An 18,591-nucleotide genomic window follows, 5' to 3' on the forward strand; every position below is an offset into this window, starting at 1 on the left:
AGGCGGTGAATGGTTCACCACCCATTCACCGCCTTCTCAAGGGCACAGGCAAGACAGTTGGAAAGGCAGCCTCGTAAGGGTTTGCGCCAAGGGGGGGTTACATTAAAGGCGGTGAATAGTTCACCGCCTTCAAAAGGCGGTGAACTATTCACCGCTTTCACAACAGAATTACAAAGACGGTGAACGATTCACCGTCTTTGTGAGAAAAATCCAACGTGGCGCCCATGTGGCGAAAGGAGGGTTAGCTTTACAAATAAAATTTTGACAGGGTTATTTTGCCAAATTCAAAATTCTACAGGGTCAATGTATAAAGGGTTATTTGCATACACGTCCCTGCAAACATAGTGAATTGCAGATATATCCCTACAAAACGAAAATTCTATAAGTTGTCCCTACAAAAGTCCTAAGTTATGCAGATATATCCCTGCCGTTAAGGTCTATTGAAAAAATTTTGTTAACCACAGTTAAAATACTTAACCATGGTTAATTTGTCACGCCCCGGATTACACGTTCCCCTGGCACGCCGACAAATCCGCCGAATACAAAGAAATTTTTCGTGTATACGAAGCGACAGCTGTACCTGTAAAACATACAATACTACAAACAGTAGTATAGAGCTGCTAGAAGAACTAGTAAAGTAAAAGAAACCGAGTTCCATATACATACACTGAATCCCAGAGTACAAAGCTACTCGCACTGGCGAGTTAAAAGTCTGTATGTACATGAACCCAAACTAAAACATCTACCTGCAGTAGGGGTGCCTCTAGCTCTGCTCCTCGGGTAGGGCTCTAACTCGTGGCGCCCTTGCCTAGCTCCTGACCAGCAACAGCAGCAGCCGAAGACGAANGCGACGCACGTATGCTCGGACGGCTCGGCGACGCGACGTCGGCGACGAACGCTCCACCCAAGCTCCTCCTCCTTGCGTATGGCTCCAGAGACAGATAGGGAGGAAATTTAATTAAAGAGGTGTTGGTTGCAACCCTCAATTAAAATGGATAAGCATGCATGCATGGGAGGGGGGTACGTGGCAGCATATATATATATATATATATATATATGAGGATACTACATAATTATAATGTGAATTGACGGATTTACCCTTTTTTCTTTTCCTCCTCTTTCTCTTCCCTCTTCTTCATTGCCGGCAAGGGAGGAGATGCGGCGACGGCGAACCCTCTCCCTTTTGGCCGCTACCTTTCTCTCCCACTTAAAAAGTACGTACTCGCCAGCGAGGGAGGGAGCGAGGTAGCGGCCATGGCGGGGACGCTGCGACGATTAGGGATGTCAATAAGTATGGATACCCGAAATTTTATCCGAACCCGAACCCGAATGAAACGGATATATCCGATGGATATGGATATGGATTTGGATATGGATATAAAAAAGAAAAACCCAACGGATATGGATTCGGATATGGATTTTGATTGTACCCGATCCGAACCCGAACCCGAACCCGACCCGAACCATAATATATTTTGAAATATTAAAAAAAAAAATAATTATTTCGGGTTCAAATTTTCGAGTTCGGGTTCGGGTTCGGGTTTCGGATTTTTGGTCGGGTTCGGGTTTGGATATGGATTTTTAAAATCCGTCGGGTTTGGGTTCGGTTTCGGTTTCGGCTCTCGGGTTTGGAGTCGGGTTCGGGTTCGGGTTTTTAAAAATCCGCCCCGAATCCGACCCGTTGACATCTCTAGCGAGGATTGGGGGATCGGGGGAGAACGATGTGGGAGAGAGAGGTAGCTGCCAAGGCAAAAGTATCCCGCCACCGCCGCCGTATCTCCTTCCTCGCTGGCGCCGGACATGATGACGGCGGCGACGACGACGACTACGAGGAGTACGTGCCCGTGCACAAGCGTCGCGCCCTCGAGGCCCAGAAGCTCCTCTTCCTCCACCATAGAGCACAGATTCCCTCAATCCGCCCCGCTTCGCCCCGCTTCCCTACTTCCGCCCTCCGTCGGCTGCCCAGCGCCCCGTTGTGACGTCGAGCCCCGTTCGTCCCCGTCCCCGTCCCTCGTCCCCGACGCCGCGGCTCATCCCTCTTGTCCTCGAACGCGAGCCTCCTCCCATTGGCTCAGCTGAAGCGCGAGGCCCCGAGATCAGCCCCGCGGAACAACTGGTGCTCCGGAGCGAGAGATGATCGAGCACCTCTAGGACCGCAAGTCGCTCATGTCGTGTGCGAGCTGCAAGGCATCACCTACTCCGACCCTCTCCCACGCGGTTGGAAGCCCTGCCCGCCTCTGCTGCATGCCCCCGCGCGCGCCGCCGATCTCCGCCGTTGCTGGCACATCTCGTCGTATCGCGACGACGTCCCCCCGCCCATCCCCTTATTCCGCGACATGCGCCTCCCCGACCCTGTCCTCCGCAAGCTTCGCGAGAAGGGCATCGTCCGCCCCACCCCTATCCAGGTCCAGGGGCTCCCCGTCGTCCTCTCCGGCCGCGACATGATCGGCATCGCCTTCACCAGCTTCGGCAAGACCCTTGTCTTTGTCCTCCCCCTCATCATGGCCGCCCTCGAGGAGGAGCTCATCATGCCCGTTGTCCCTGGTGAGGGCCCTTTCGGCCTTGTTGTCTATCTCTCCTGCGAGCTCGCCCGCCAGTCCTTCGAGGTCGTCGAGCAGTTCCTCGCCCCGCTCAGGGACCACGGCTTCCCGGAGACCCGCCCCCTCCTCTGCATCGGTGGCGAACCCTCTCCGGCGCCGCCGCCGCCGTCCGTTCCGGCGGCCCGAAGAGGGAGAGAAAGAGGAAATACTTTTGGAGGGATATATTTGTGAGAGCAAAAAAGTCATTTCACAAGAAAACTGTTAAAAAATAAACAGTTCATTAACGAATTTTAACCAGAGGGACATATTTGCATAAATTAGGACTTTTGTAGAGACAATTTATGGAATTTTCGTATTGCAGTGATATTTTTGCAATTCATCATGTTTGGAGGGACGTGTATCCAAATAACCCTTCTATAAAAAAAAACCCGGTTTGACTATACACTACATTTTGGGAGGTTTGGAACAGGGCCTAGGATTAGAGGGAGGTAACCTTAGCTTGTGTGAGCGGATCCGTGGCGGGGGATGAGCACCAGTGTTTAAAATAAATATAAACAAATACAGCGGTGTGGTGTTTCTCCGCCGCTTCACCAGTCTCTCCCTCCCCCGCGTAGCGCTTCCACCATGACCGAAGATCCTCGAGCTCGCCTCCCCTCTAAAATGCGCCGAAACCCTAACAGCCCCACTCTACGACGACGACGAGGACGACGAACCCTACGAAGACGAAGAGGCGATCATCTCCGGATCGATGAGATCGCCTGGCGGAAACCCTACCACCGCCGCCACCACCACCACCATCAGGGGGCCGCGGGCGTCGAAGGTGGCGGCTGCAGTGGCGGGGCCGCCGCCGCAGCTGACTCCGGCGAGGCGGAAGGGCGCCGCGGCGGCGACGGCGGCGGTGAGGGAGTGGCTGGTGGTGAAGGCGGACGGGAGGTCGCAACACGAGGAGGTGGGGAAGCAGCCGATCATGCGGCGCACGGGGCTGCAGCCGCGGGATCTTAGGGTTTTGGATCCTTTGCTTTCGTACCCTTCGACGATTTTGGGGAGGGAGAGGGCGATTGTCATCAACCTCGAGCACGTCAAGGCCATCATCACCTCCTCCGAGGTGCTCATATCGAACGCCATGGATCCGTTGATCGAGCCCTTGGTTCAGGATCTAAGGGCGCGGTTAACGCTTTCCGAGCGCTCGCCGGAGCAGGTATGGTTAATGCCTTAATGGTGGCTTGTTCTCTTATCTCGGTGTCCTTTTGCTTGTGAAGAGGGTGTGTTACCTTTTTGTGCCTCGGAGCGTTCTGCTTGGTGGGGCCAACGGGAACTGCGCTGGTGAAAAGCACTAGGTTTGTAGTTTCCAGCTACCACCGCAGTGCCACATAGCTAGGCCAAGCAGGCCGTTAATTGGTTATAACTCTACATGCTTAATTGTAATGTAATTCTTATTAGACTGGATTTTTATTACTTTCAAATTTCAGGTATCATAGATAATTGGTATGCAATTTTACTGCTACTATATATTACTATACTTGAGTTAGCAGCTCTGAAATTTGCTTGTCGTTAGAAATATGAAGCTAAGGAGGCTATAGCTGGGCAGCTAGTTGTCTTTCCTATTCCAATAATAGTCTTCTCTTGAGAGCAATTAAATGTTTTCCTGAGAAGATTTTGGGATGTTAAAAGCTTTGATCTAACCTAATAACTTTAAACAGGGAAGCCCAAAGCTCATGATGGATCTGCCAAGAAGTGGAAGTACGAAGGTCTTACCTTTTGAATTCAGAGCACTCGAAGTTTGTCTTGAATCTGCATGCAAGAGCCTTGAGTGGGAGGTACTTGTTCACTCTTCGTTCATAAGTGGAAATTTTTTGAATGGCTCCTCACAATGGTTTGTATTCAATAAACAAATTATACAAGATCTTTACAATTGGTGTTACATACTAGATAAGAAAGAATTCGAAATAATACAATAACAGAGTGTTGCATAAATTTTTGATGGGTTTTCATTCTTTGAATGGATTGGACTTGATCAACCTTAATTGTGTTTCCTGGATAGGTTGATCATATTTACAAATTAGTTCTTTGACAATATATAATGTGTTCCCTTACTTGCAATCGTGTAATTTGAAGATAATCAATTGCATTTCATTTTTTTTTAATGATCTTTCCTAAATGATTAATAATATTCTTTTATCGATATCATATGCCAATTTTGGTGTGCAATAATAAGAAATTACTTTTAGTAAGTGGCTTAATTAAATAGTAACATTTGTGAAGAGTAGACAAACCACGCCATCAAATTCCCCATAGCAACTTGTCACAGACAAAGTGATAGTCAGTTTCAATTTAGTGTGATTGCGCTCGTAGTATCATGAAACAAAATAACCAGTTTGTCTAGCAATGATACTAAGATCCTGTAATATAGAAGATAACCAAGCCAAGTTTGTAGTAGTAGGAGCCATGGCTTGGTATTCAACTTTATTGCTAGATATAAGCCAGGTTGTAGCAGTGGAAGCCATGGCTCGGTATTCAGCTTTATTGCTAATTACTACAGTACATTGCTTGTTAGCAATGCTCTATAAAGCGGAATGCATTTTTCAGGTGGTCGACTCACCACATAGAGCATGTGCAGTTCTCGAGCTGCTAAAACTGACTTAAAATTATTTAAAAGGCATTTTATCCTTAAAATGCATTTAGAATTAGCTAAGATTAATTTTAGAAAGTTTTGATTCAATAAAAAATGTTTAATGAAATGGGTACATCAAATAGTACCTCAACTCATTGTGCATGCGCTCAACAAACTTTCTTTTACTGGAAAGCTTGATGAGTTAACTTTCTAATGCCTCTTGAATCGCACAAATCTGACATCGAATCACAATTTTACTAAAAGGTGGTAGTGCAGTCTAGGCGGCTATAACAACTGCAAGCTAATTCCGGATCTTGGGTTCTCTGAAGGGCATTTTGAAAATTTTACTACCAGAGACTTTTGTCATGGCTAGGCTCTACACAATCATGGGGCCTGAGCCCATGTAGCCCGTTGAACGCCATGCAAGAGGCCCAAAAGGGCCATCAAATGAGCTGGCTATAAAGAGAAGGAAAAAAATCGGAATTTCCGCAATAGAACCTTCTCTTCTCCTTTCTCCCTCAAACCAACCCTCTCTCTTTTGCTCTCTTAGACCAGTGAGAAAAATGTTTTCTCCTTCAATCAAAGAGATTTAGAAGGAGATTTGTGGAGGAGAATCATTACTAAGTAGGGGTGAAAACGTATTGCATACAGTCGAAATTTGACGAAACCATAACCACATCGATATTTTTTTGCCAGATACGAATTCGGATGCGAATATGTGTTAGATGCTAAATTTTCGTTAACATATCCACTAAAAATGGTTTTGGATACGATTGGACATTTTTTCGAATTCGGTTATCGATCGAATTTGAATTCATGATTTATATTCAAATCTCTCATGCAAATTTTGATTCACAAGTTAAATATATATTTTGATTTAAATTTCAATTGAAATTTGAATTGAAAATGATATGTTGAATTCACAATTTAACATGTTCAAATTTAATTTAAAAATTTAGTTTTAAATAAATTAAAGTTTACTATCTAAAGTCATAGTCAAATTTTGAATCCAAACTTGGATAGACAATTTGAACCCAAAATTTAAATTTAAGTATGAATTTACAATTCATATTCAAGTTCAAAGCAAAAAATATAAATTATATATCTAAATTCAAATATCAAGCGTATATTAAAATTAAAATTTAAAAAGCTCAAATTTAAATTTTGAATCCATATTTCAAATTTAAATTTGCTATTCGAATTTAATCTAAATTTAAAATTAAATATATTTCTAAATTAAATATTAGTTATTAAATTTAAAAAATATGTGGGTGGCGCAGGGAATCAAACCCCACACCTCTCACATGCAAAGCAAGCACTCCACCATATGAGCTACACTCCAATATCATTTTTTTTTTCTCGACAATATTTTAATTAATAACATATATTATAATTCGGATATCCGGATACATATCCTTTTTTTTTTAGATATCTGAGTATTCTGAACTCCTTGAGATCATATCCGCATCCGTATCCAACCGGATCCGAATATTTGCTTTTCGGATGTGAATGGAAATCGAATACGATCGCAGATACTGTTGGATATTATTCGGCCCGTTTACACCCCTAACACTAAGTGAGGATTTTGCTAGCTCAAAGACACAAGTAAGTAATTTTGGATCCCTGCTTGGTGCTCTAAATGAGAGTTTTTAAAGTTTGATTTGAGTTCATTTATGTTGCTTTTAAGAGCTATTGACTTCGTCTTAAGTTGGGCGATTGTTTTGAGAAGTTTGTAGACCTTCTGTCAAAGTTCAGAGAGTCGAAATTAGGGGTTTTGCCCTAAGTGTGTGATTCAACAGTGTGTTCTCATATTGGCACTTTAGAAGCCCAAAATGAGTGGTTTAAATATTGAGATTTTGATTCTTCTTAACTATGGTTTGGAGGTGTTACATGCTTATCAGTATGGAGGTGTTTTTTGCTTGTCAGTAGGTAAACTATGGTATTCTAAAGCGTCTTGCCAGTTTATTTCCGAGCTTCGGGCAAGTTCGGTACTTATAGCAGTCATACTGCTATACTAACTCTTAGAAGCGTGCTTATGCTGGACTGATATTTAGTTGGTATTGAACCGATCCTGTCCCCTGCATGGTTTTATTCTGCGTCACCACTAGAACAAATATGATGTAAGTTAGTTTTGGTTTTATTCTGCGTCGCCACTAGAACAAATATGATGTAAGTTAGTTCTATCAGATCTGACAATATCTCCGAATTTTAGTCTTTTGCATAAATTCTTATTTGTGTTTTTATTTTATAATATTTTTATTGTTTAGTCTGTATTTTTTTGTGCACATACATTATATATATATATGATGGCATCCTGTATTTGTGAGAAAAGCAAAAGAGAGAAGGCAATTTATTTGCAAGCTAGATCGACTACCTGCGTTATGGAATTTGAGAACTTTGTTTCTGTATTATTTAGCTGTGGATGTGAATAAACTTGGAGAATATTATACAAACTTGATCAAACTTTTGCATGGGATGCTCTATTAATAAATTTTTTAGCACAACATGACATTCTTCTTTTTCAGACTTCTGCGCTGGAGAAAGAAGCATATCCTGCTTTAGATGAGTTGACTACTAAAGTCAGCACACTTAATCTTGAAAATGTAAGGCAATTGAAGAGCCGTTTAGTGGCAATAACAGGACGTGTCCAAAAGGTAATTACGTGCAGAAATATTGGTTTAGAATTCTTGTAATGTCTAACTAATTTTGGTGTATCAATTTAACATGAAGCATTTCAGTGGCTGTTTGAATTCAACGATATAGGAGCTTGTCGAACAAGATTGCTGCTTTTTAGATGTTTTAAGTAGTTGGAATGTTATCTGATATGCTTGACAGCTTTTGTTAGTAATCTTGTTCGAGGATGAGTAAAGTTTTCTACTATATTCATTTGCTTGTTATTATTGAGCTTATTCCATATTGATTTTGCTTTCCTTATTTGTAACATATGGTTGAATGTACTTGCAGCCCTTGAATGTTCATGAATGCAACCAGACATCTACACTGTTAATTTTTGGAAGCTTCCCTCGAAATCTTGTGGTGCTGGGAGCTGTAGTTTTTCGTTATTTCGGACCAAAAAAGCCAATAGAATGTTGATCACTATTCAATTATGTCTTTTATCTAAACCAATGTGTTGTTTCTCTTAATTTCTTTCTTGTGGTTTCCAATAAGAGACTATAAATATCTTGTTTTTTATACTTTTCCTCTGGAGTTATTTTTTTTCTTGTTTTCGTCTTTGCAATGTTAAATAGGTACGGGATGACGTTGAACATTTATTGGATGATGACATACACATGGCTGCAATGTACTTAACAGAGAAGCTTCTTCATCGAGAAGCTGGTGGGTTGTCATCAAGATTTGACTTGGATAAGGACCCAATCAAACTTTGTGAAGAAAGGTACATTATATCAATTGATTTCCGTAATTATGTTATACAACAAAGTCAATAATGTGAACTCTTTCTTTAATAAGTTTAGCTTGATATTATTTCAACATGATTGTAGTCTGTTGGTGTTCCATTTTTGGCAACCTCCTTAAGTTGTTGGTCACAAAGGCATGACTTACTAGTTGTTTGCTTGCTCCTATTTGACACTGGAAGATGAGAGAGCAAGCAGAGTTAGCACAAGCATGGCTGAATAGGTACTTGGATGCAAAAGCAAACTCACCACCCTGTGGAATTCACTAATGTGATGACTGAACAACACTCTTCTCTTATTAGGATTCTAGGGCCCCGGGATAACAAACATTGGGATAATTTTTTTTTATCCCTGGAATAGCTTACTATTCCGGGATAGTCGGGAATAAAAGTAAAATTATGTTTGGTTTGTAATGCTGCTAGTTTCAAGAATAACTGAAATTGCATTTGGTTAATTTTATGGAATAATAGATGATAGTGGAAAAAAGTGATGGTTAAATTTGATATAAAATATAATTTAATAAAAATAATTTGTTATAAAAATAATTTATTATAATAATATATTATAGATTTAAATATAAATAATATGTATTAATATAGGATAATTAATAATTTTTAATAAAAATAATTTATTGTAATATATAAGATATTATGTCTATATAATTTAGTTTTAATGTAATTTCTAATTTTAATAAAGCTTGGAATTAAATCTTAGAATAGCACTATTCCACCAAAAGGGTGGAATAGTCTATCCCAAGTTATTCCGGAATAACTAAGAATAGCAAGATTTGACCGGGATAAAATATTTCGGCCTAAAAACATCCCGTTTGGTAGAATAGTGGGGATAACTTTCGTTATCCCCACTTTATTCCCCAACCAAACGGGGCCCTAAGGGAGATAGGAGCAAGATACATAAAGAACTCTAAGTTAAAATGAAAAGTCTAAAACATAAATTGTTCGGCTTCATGCAAAATTGTTGGATATATGATGTCATGCCTCAAACCCGACTGCTCAGATCAGAATTGCAACAACCAGCCACGAATCCGAATGAAGAATCTCCGAAAATGGAAGGCCTTAATAGAGCCAAAGCCACATTCTTCATTAAGGACTTATAAAAAATAAGTTATCAATTTAAAATAAAACTGAAAACTGAATAGGAAATACTAAAAGTCCAAGCAAAATAAATAAGAACAAATAAATCGTTTGATTTAATCCAACACAAAATAAAAAAATCAACTAAGTTTTTATAAAAAATAAATCTATCTAACTAGTCTTCGCCCGCTGATCATCTTACACGGACAAGCATAGCAGGTGCATAGCGGCCTTGTGATCTCGACACTAGGTACATGAAACAGTAGACAACAAAAATAAGCGCAACGCTTAGCAATAAATTTACTTTTTAAAGATTATATGACGGATTTTAATTTAAACTGCACCAATTTATGATCTGGGTCTTCTCCATTCGGTGGCTTTAACCATGAAAGCTACAATTTCGCATCGTTCCTTCTCCGAAACTGCACAAAATAAGTCCCTCTCCTCCAAGGTATCCGACCGCAACAGTCGACAAAANTAAAAAAAAAAAAAAAAAAAGATAAACTTTAAGGAAAAACAAGTCACAACAGCTAATTAACAAATATAAACCCACTTGGGTATACTAACAATGAGTTTACAGGAAAGTAGCTATTTACTTGCCTTTGTTACGCCCAAAAATCCTTCACGTCCCAAGGTTGTGGTTTCTTAGCTGTTTTAGCACCTAAAATGATGAGAAGATCCAAATAAAATTGCTTTTCGAGAAACCCCTTTACTTTTTTTTAAAAATTCTGTGAAAATATACTACAAATCTGGATAATCGGACTCCATGGCATCATCCAGATTTTCAAAACGAGTCCAACAGCGCCTAATTCACGCGATTTTGCCTTAAAAAGTTGTACCTCTTTTTTACTAATTTGGCCCTAGAACCAAACTGCTATTTATAGATTGGTCCTTAGTTGAACTTTTAAGCCATTAATAGCATTCAATTTTCGCTACATCCGGTCCAACACCCATAGCATGCGCCGGAGGCTTTTTCGGTCAGTTTTAGCTTGCATAGCAGAGTTAAAACCTATGTTGCACAAATACGGATACGAGGATATGGATAAGACACGACACAGATACGGTGATACGACCATTCCTAAAACTTCTAGGATATGATACGCGGGGTATACTTGAATAAAATATTATTTTAAATATATTTATGTATATTGAGGACAATCAGGATATTTGAATTACATTAAGGAATATATTTTGATATACATAAACTTGTGTAATTATTCTACACCTATTCATAAAAAAACATAATCAATAAAATAATATTCAAAAAGTATCAAACAACTATCATCCAACTTGATCAAATGATACCAATAGATATTTAGTCATACAAACTAGATAATTAGCCATTCAACATATTTGTCGGTTTTATTATGTTCTATTATATAAAATAGTAATAAAATAAAATATACTAACAATTTAATAAAAGAAGAAAAATATCATTCTCTATGGCCTTTGTTGATTAGTGCTAGATTGACAAATTAGATGAAAGAAAGTGAAAGAGAAGTGTTAAAGGACTGAATCATAGCTTAGTACTGTGTGAAAATAGAACAAGAGAGAGCGCCTTCAACCATTCAAGAGCAAAAAGATAGAAGAAATGACAAATTAAAGAGAGATTGACATTTTGCTCACTTTTTTTCTTATTTCCGATGGGTTTGAATATGGGCTTTTCAAAAAATTTTGACCTCTGATCATTTTAGACCAAAAAAGAACTCGGTTGTATCTCCCTCGTATTCCCCCATATTCCTCCCGTATCTTAGCTGCATTCGATATTTTTTTTTTATTTTTTAAAATGCCGAATACTTTATTGCTGTATCGGACATGTATCGGGGGCGTATTGAGCGCGTATCGGTATTCGATACATGTCCGACACGAGTGCGCCTTGAAATTTGAAGTATTTGTGCTTCATAGGTTAGAACGCTCTAATATGTTCATTAATTGCATAAAAAATCGGAACAATAGTTTTAAACCCAACATAGACTAAAATAAGCAAGCATACATGTGCTCCACTGTAGACTTGGTCTAGCCAGATCTGTCCAGATCCCATCTTCCTTTTCTATCCGATCAAAGCTCGCACCTTATGTCCTTTGGCTGTGGTTGTGGGGTCGAGTCAGTCAAGCCAGGCCCGGGCCTATGCGATGATGCAATAGGATAGGTTAGGAGGTGCGGACGTACTGATAAGTATATTAAGTTTCACCAGTTTATGTATATACACTATTTGATTATGACGCCACGCATTCCTTCATATCAGGTAGAATTGCTTTAAAATATGGGTTGACTTGCTTGCGGGAGGCGTTAGGGTATGTTGTGTGTAGATTTTGTCTAGTGGAGGTCGAGAGCTATGTGTTGCCAACCGACCTTGTCGTTATCGACATGAAAGAATTTGATGTTATCCTTGGGATGGACTGGCTTACTACTTATGGAACCACCATTGATTGCTTTAGTCAGATACAGCGGAAGCTTCCCCAGGTACGCTAACAGACCTGCCATATGCACAGGGATATCCCCGCATATTAAGCGTAACACAACCAACACATTAATCTCATATAAACATGGACATATAGGAAAAACATATGAGTTGATGGTATCAATACCAAAACATAGATGTGCTATTATAATCACAACCATACAACCAACCCAAAATAATATTTACTTTCTCACTCTATGTACAACATGTAGGCTCTCTCTACAAAAAGGTCACTCCAGTAGAGCTCGTCTAGGACAGGAGAGTGCTATCTAGCTTGCAACCCTTTTACCACTCTCACCTTCGGAAGTCGATTGCTTTGAAAGAATAACGTAGGGTGTGAGAACTATAGAAAATAGTTCCTAGTGTGTACGTTCGGCAAGAGGGGCGATCTACGCCACTAGCTCTACTCGAGGCATCAATAGCATAAGAACAGTAAAGTGACAAGTACAATAAGCTATCAACTACTATGCTACTATTATGTCTCTATACAATTTAGAATTGAAAATGGTAACTTCATTCATTTCAATATGCATCAAGCGTGATAACTGATAACAAGCACCATGTCATCCAATTCTCAACGATCGACTCATAGTCTGGTCAAGCCAAAAATGCCTAGTAGGACATTGGACAATAGCATATGAACCCACTAAGGCTCTTAACTTTGGGCGGCTCGAACAATCGTATAGCCGCATGTACACGTCCGAAGGGCCAGCTCATGGGTGCGCGACCCCAACACGAGTAAATAAGTAGTTGAGTTTATTTTGGCTCTTGTAGGCTATAGTTGCATGTCATGACCAACAAGATCTCATAATTCTCTTTTTAACATATTAAGTCTATATGATCCATGATATAGTATTCTACTCAAAAAATATTGTAACCATAAGACATAAGAGATAATAAACATTAGATTTCTCATATGAACAACTACTCAATGCATCGAAACTCTACTACGTGCTCATAAATATAGTTATGTGAGAGCGCTAATATGTTAACCATTGATGCTCCTGCTCTTAGAACAAGAAAAAAAAAAGCAGCAGCTAGAAGCATGAATAAGGAGACATAGTTCACCACTTTCGGATACTACCACTACCACCAACCAAAACGATGCCCAAATCTTGTCATACGCCCAACCAAGCTTTTGTAGTCCCCAAAGCAACCCTAGATAAAGATTTCCTACATATCAAATCTCATCCATTATGAAACTAGGGTTTTAAGTGCCCGTCGGCATGGGTCGTATTCACCGTGCCGTACCGTGCCAATAAGATACCGGCACGATACAGATCCTGTGCCGATGGCACAGCTCAAAATTCTTTATTCTTTAAATTAGCAAGCAATTTTCTCAATAAAGTTCAAAAGATGTGATAAAAAGATATAATAAATAGTTAGAATATTTTGTTGCTAATGAAAATAAATATTTCATACTATTATGTGTCGGCACGCAAGAATTTTTTTGACCGGCATGCATCGGCACGGCTCGGCACGCACCGTGCCGGCAAGTTTCCAGCACGACCCCATGCCACGGTACTTAAATCCTTGGATGAAACCCTAACATAACTATTATCTCCGAAATTCTCCCAAAACATACTTCTAAAAAAAACCATCCAAAACTTCCAAAACGTACACCAAAGCGCCAGACCATACCTCCAAGATGCCTTAACTCCACAATTCTGGTGTTGAAGCACTAGGGCTGATCCTCCAAGAGCTCTCCTCCTTGTTCCTCTGCTCAAAATGTCACCTTGAAGGGCTTAGATGCTATCAGGAGGAACTAGAAGCTAAAATTTAGTGAAAATAATAGAAAAAGAGAGAGAGAGAGATGAAGAAGATGGAGAAAGAGAGAGGAAGAGCTAGGGTTCTCAGGTGAAAGAGAATGGAAGAGGCAGTTGGGGTTGAGGAGGAATTTATAGAGTTGGAAGAATTCTACTTGAACCCCTCAAACCCAAGAAATTATAATTAACGTGAACAATAACTTGAGCTATCGGGTTGAGCGTTTGAAATCACTTCCGGGCGTCCGATACTCCATCCAAAAGTTTAGGGCACTCATAGGACAATCCGGGCGTCCGAAAGGACTGAAATCCCACTTTGCACATCATTTTCGGGCGCTTGCAAACACTTTCAGGCATTTGGAAATCCACAAAAATTGCAGTTTCAGCAGAACTTGCTTCCAAACTTCGTTTTCGCATATGTTTTGCTCCAAAATTGAACCAACTCATTTAGAGAGCCTCCAGAACCCTCTAAATAGCATCAATACTATTTCATACTGAGATCTTGCCAATTTGCCCAAGTCCAGTGACCTGTATATTACATCCTCCCCTCCTATAAAGAGTTTCATCTGCGAAACTCTAACTTTGTACATTATTCTGGGGTCTCAAGAAGAAAAGGGTAGTGCTCCTGTATCGTACTCTCCAACTTCCAAGTTGACTTATGCTCCTCATGGTTGCTTCACAACACTTACATACAGAACCGCTCGGTTCCGAAGTTTCTTTTCCTCTTGAGCAAAAATGCGAACCGGTTCTTCTTTGCTCAAATCTTCATGTAACTCTGGTGGAGCAAAATCAATGATGTGAGAGGGATCAAAAATATACTTCCGAAGTGCTGATATATGAAATACATTATGAACTCCTGCAAAGATTGGGCGGCGAAGCAACCTGGTCCACCATACGCCCAACTCGGTCCAACAATTCCAAAGGTCCAATGTATCGGGGCCTTAGTTTTCCATGCATGCCAAATCTCTTCGCCCTCTTCGATGGTGAAACTTTCAAGAAAACGCGATCTCCAACCTAAAATGTCATGCCAGAAATTCCAAATAATTCACGTATGTAGACATGCAAAATCCCTTATTTAGACTTGCCAACAAGTCCGATCAACCCCAAAATTTAGCCGCACGCCTGGAGTTGATAATATTGTAAAGGAAATACAAATGAGAAAACAGAGCTCTCTCTCTCTGTGCACTTTTATTAATATCGTGTACATGTGTTTATATAACAATAGAGAATAAAGAATGTATAGTAAAAAATATCAAATAAGGTACAAAAGCATAATTAATGGAGATATAATCTGGAGAGAATTAGGCTGTTGATTATAGGAGTCAATAAGCCCTTAATATTAGCCATTCTCCAAGACTTTCCTTTCACAGGAGTATGACCAACTGATTACAGGTCTAGTTCGGTTAGACTAGGGCTGAATTTCACACATGAAATGTCATCTCGAGTTCAAAACTCGCATAAATAATTAGTTCCCGAAACTAGTGATTGCCCAAACAATAAATTTAAATTAATCGGGATAGGGTAGTACATATGATTTTAACTTGCTACCCCAAAGCTCCCCAAAAGGGCACAAGGCTCAAGATGACCTAAGAGGCGCCATACAACAGATCCTAGACATGCATAATCCACTTCCACCAGAAAATGACCAGAAAATGATAGCTTTTAAAGTTGATTACACAGAATTCTCAGAGACTAAAGAAAATTTAACAATGACAGTATATCAAGCATATGGGTGTGCTGTGACGCAGTTGTGCGAGGTTTGCACAGACTCTGCACAAATTCTGAACTTCATTACACAAGTTATTGCCCAAACACAGATACTGCACAATGTTGCAAAATTTCTTCAGAGTGCTGCACAAGTTACTCACTATCTTTGCATAAATTGAGCCTCGTACAGCGCAACGACATCACTGTTCAAGATGATAATCCTAAGAAACTTGTGCTTTGTATGGAATCTCTTATATTTTAAGCAAAATGTACTAATGTGTTTGTATTTGGTTTAAGTGATAAAAACGTTTTCATATCCCTCTGTATGATCATCAACATTTCTTGAATTCTGATGTCTTCTGTGGCAGAAGTGGTACCATCTGATTTATATGTAGTTTTATCACTTTTAGTGATGTTTTTGCCATTTTATTATATAGCTTTAATATTTTATAACACATTCTTCTGTTGATAAATGTTATTATTACAATAATATCCATGATGACACATGTTCTATAAGTCGTTGATGTCTTCGCCGGAGTATACATCATTATTTTTTGCTTACTGCTGGCCATCACAAGGGCTCTGCAAGGTTTGGGGGTTGGGGGGGGGGGGGTGGGATGCTCTGTCGTCTTCGCCAGAGGATTCATCGTCATTTTTTGCTTGGGGAGAGAGGAAGAAAATAGATGGAGGGGTGTGTGGTTGCCGCTGTCTGTCGTCTCACTGGAGGATTCATCACTATTTTTTTGCTTCGGTGAGAGGAAGATCTATGGAAAGGGGATCTTTTTTTTTTTTTTTTTTTTCACTTTTTAGGAATAAAAGGAAGAGAGAGCCTCACTTCTCACAAAATGGAGTTTTAAGTTTTTTCCAGATGGAGTCGAGTGGTCAAAAACTATATTTTTTATCTTAGTAGTTTTACTACACCGTGGTTTGCGGACCTGCTTTTAGTCCATCTAAACAACCATATAGTAAAATAAAGCTATCCCATGGTATAGTTAGACCATACCCCATATTAGAGCCCATCCAAGTGGGTCCTTAGATTTGCAAGTGGCAACAAGGGAGCTGAATTAACCTCCACTGTGGAGATACACAAGCTTCGTTCAAGCCAACCCCAACAGAGTGTTGAGGAGATTATTCTGTTCCAAACTTGACCCTTTGTTTTTTGTTGGATGAATATTTCTTGTCAACTTCTCTGTTACTCGTGTGATGTACAAATAATATCATGAAAATGTCTATTTTTCACTTTTGTGTTTGCATTTTCTCATTAAACTTACTCTTTATGTAGGGATGAAGATGAACATGATGATGATGACAAAGATTGGACTGATGGTGATAATGAAAGCTTAAGTGGCTTTAAGCCTAACATCCATGAGCTCGAAATGTTGTTAGAGGCTTATTTTGTGCAGACAGATGGGATCTTAAACAAGCTATCTACCGTAAATGTCCTTCACATCTTTACGTACTTCCTTTCTGGAAAACATTTTATCAGCTAGTACCTGAATTCTTGCTGCATTTGAATCCTTGTTTTGATTTCAATATTTTAGTACGCCTTACTCCCAAATGAGAATTTGCAACCAACTTTAAAAGAATTGCAAAAGTTCTCTGCGTTAGTTATCTGCAGCAACTGTTTGTCAATGTTTGAAGTTTCAGGTTTAATAGACCCATTTTGGCCATAACAAGTTTGTTCAGTTTTCCTCCATATTTGTTGGAAAGTAGTTAAATGGATAAACTAATAGAACTATGGGGAACACACCTATCAGAGTCAATTACAAATATAAGAACACTGGTGGATTTACTAGAGCATTCAGCTCTGAACTAAACCCGCCAGTTATTTTGTCTGTAGTTATTAGAACTTCCATCTAAATCCGCAAAACTATTGAATTAGATTGATTGAAATAGGATTTCTATTTCGCCAAATTTAACTTTATTGTCCTTTCATTTTAGTGATTCTTAGTACTTATTAAATTTTTCTTTGAAGCTGAGAGAGTACGTTGATGACACTGAGGACTACATCAACATCATGCTCGATGACAAGCAGAACCAGTTGCTACAGATGGGCATCGTGCTCACCACTGCGACATTAGTCGCCACCACCGGTATTATAGTCACTGGCTTTCTCAGTATAAACGTTCACATCCCACTCTACAATTCTCCCTATATAAAGTTCTGGGAAACAGTGATAGGTCTTACTGTAGTCGGCATTATTCTATATATTATAGTCCATATTTGGTACAAAAAGAGTGGCCTGCTCCAGTGATAAAGCTTTGATTGTAGTAACGAACTGTATCGTAAGAACAACTTGAAGGCTGGAAGTAAGATATGCCATGTACAATTAGTTTGGAGTTAAGATGTAAAACTTAGCTGTTATTATTTGGATTAAGGATTGGATAGCTAGCAATCTATTGTTGGTCCGCATCTGATCATGTACTAGGTGCTCTACATGATGTTATTGGTGTATCAGAAACATCCTATTACAGTACTGTAAATTTTAATATAGCATTTCCAGAGTCTCAACGTTTGACAAAGGGCAATTGGGTCCCTATTCTTGCACGTAACATAAATTACTCCCTGAAATAACCTAGTATCTTGCGAATACCATTACTGGGGTTATTTTCTGTGAATAACTGTTATTTGTTAGTTTATATGCACAACTCCTATCAGATGGTGCATATTTTGAACAGCTGATGTACCAAGGAATCACACTGCAAGATGGTAGGTAAGTTTAAGAGATAATCTGATGTGCAGCCAGCCCGATTTCGGACTTATCTGTGCCACAGTCGCTGCAAACCAAAAATCTAGCCTGCTGAACTGATCGCATCGTGACTCAAGACATTAGGTGTGCCTTGAATTTGAGCCGGTTTTACATGGTTCTGTATAGGTCTAGATATTTTAGTTGTTATTTTCTATTTTAGATTTTTTTTTAGATTTATCGGAATATTGATCTTCTAGATAAGGATGTTTTGTCGAGTTGTTTTAAGTTTGTTAGTAGGATACTATAAATATAGCCT

General features: G+C 39.7%; 2 protein-coding genes across 2 annotated transcripts; both read left to right on the forward strand.

The window, feature by feature from the left end:
• On the forward strand, nt 1,722-2,977 carry LOC109718531 (DEAD-box ATP-dependent RNA helicase 35A-like). The gene is made up of 3 exons (XM_020244794.1): nt 1,722-1,953; nt 2,188-2,707; nt 2,902-2,977. Exons 1-3 carry the CDS (start codon nt 1,722-1,724, stop codon nt 2,975-2,977), a joined length of 828 nt encoding a protein of 275 aa, XP_020100383.1.
• On the forward strand, nt 3,111-18,114 carry LOC109718715 (magnesium transporter MRS2-F-like). Its single transcript, XM_020245095.1, has 6 exons — nt 3,111-3,738; nt 4,241-4,357; nt 7,677-7,805; nt 8,400-8,545; nt 16,869-17,019; nt 17,562-18,114. The coding sequence occupies exons 1-6, from the start codon at nt 3,289-3,291 to the stop codon at nt 17,838-17,840; spliced, it is 1,272 nt and encodes a 423-aa protein (XP_020100684.1). The 5' UTR covers nt 3,111-3,288; the 3' UTR covers nt 17,841-18,114.

The sequence above is a fragment of the Ananas comosus genome, linkage group 12, assembly GCF_001540865.1.
Source record: "Ananas comosus cultivar F153 linkage group 12, ASM154086v1, whole genome shotgun sequence".
Lineage (NCBI taxonomy): Eukaryota > Viridiplantae > Streptophyta > Magnoliopsida > Poales > Bromeliaceae > Ananas > Ananas comosus.

Excerpts from the sequence above, each read along its gene's own strand:
- LOC109718531 (XM_020244794.1), top strand. The coding sequence starts at position 1,722 with ATGTGGGAGAGAGAGGTAGCTGCCAAGGCAAAAGTATCCCGCCACCGC. Across the intron at positions 1,954-2,187 it reads CTTCCCTACTTCCGCCCTCC|GCATCACCTACTCCGACCCT; the intron begins GTCGGCTGCCCA and ends GCGAGCTGCAAG. Across the intron at positions 2,708-2,901 it reads TCTCCGGCGCCGCCGCCGCC|TGATATTTTTGCAATTCATC; the intron begins GTCCGTTCCGGC and ends TTCGTATTGCAG.
- LOC109718715 (XM_020245095.1), top strand. The coding sequence starts at position 3,289 with ATGAGATCGCCTGGCGGAAACCCTACCACCGCCGCCACCACCACCACC. Across the intron at positions 4,358-7,676 it reads GCAAGAGCCTTGAGTGGGAG|ACTTCTGCGCTGGAGAAAGA; the intron begins GTACTTGTTCAC and ends CTTCTTTTTCAG. Across the intron at positions 17,020-17,561 it reads TCTTAAACAAGCTATCTACC|CTGAGAGAGTACGTTGATGA; the intron begins GTAAATGTCCTT and ends TTTTCTTTGAAG.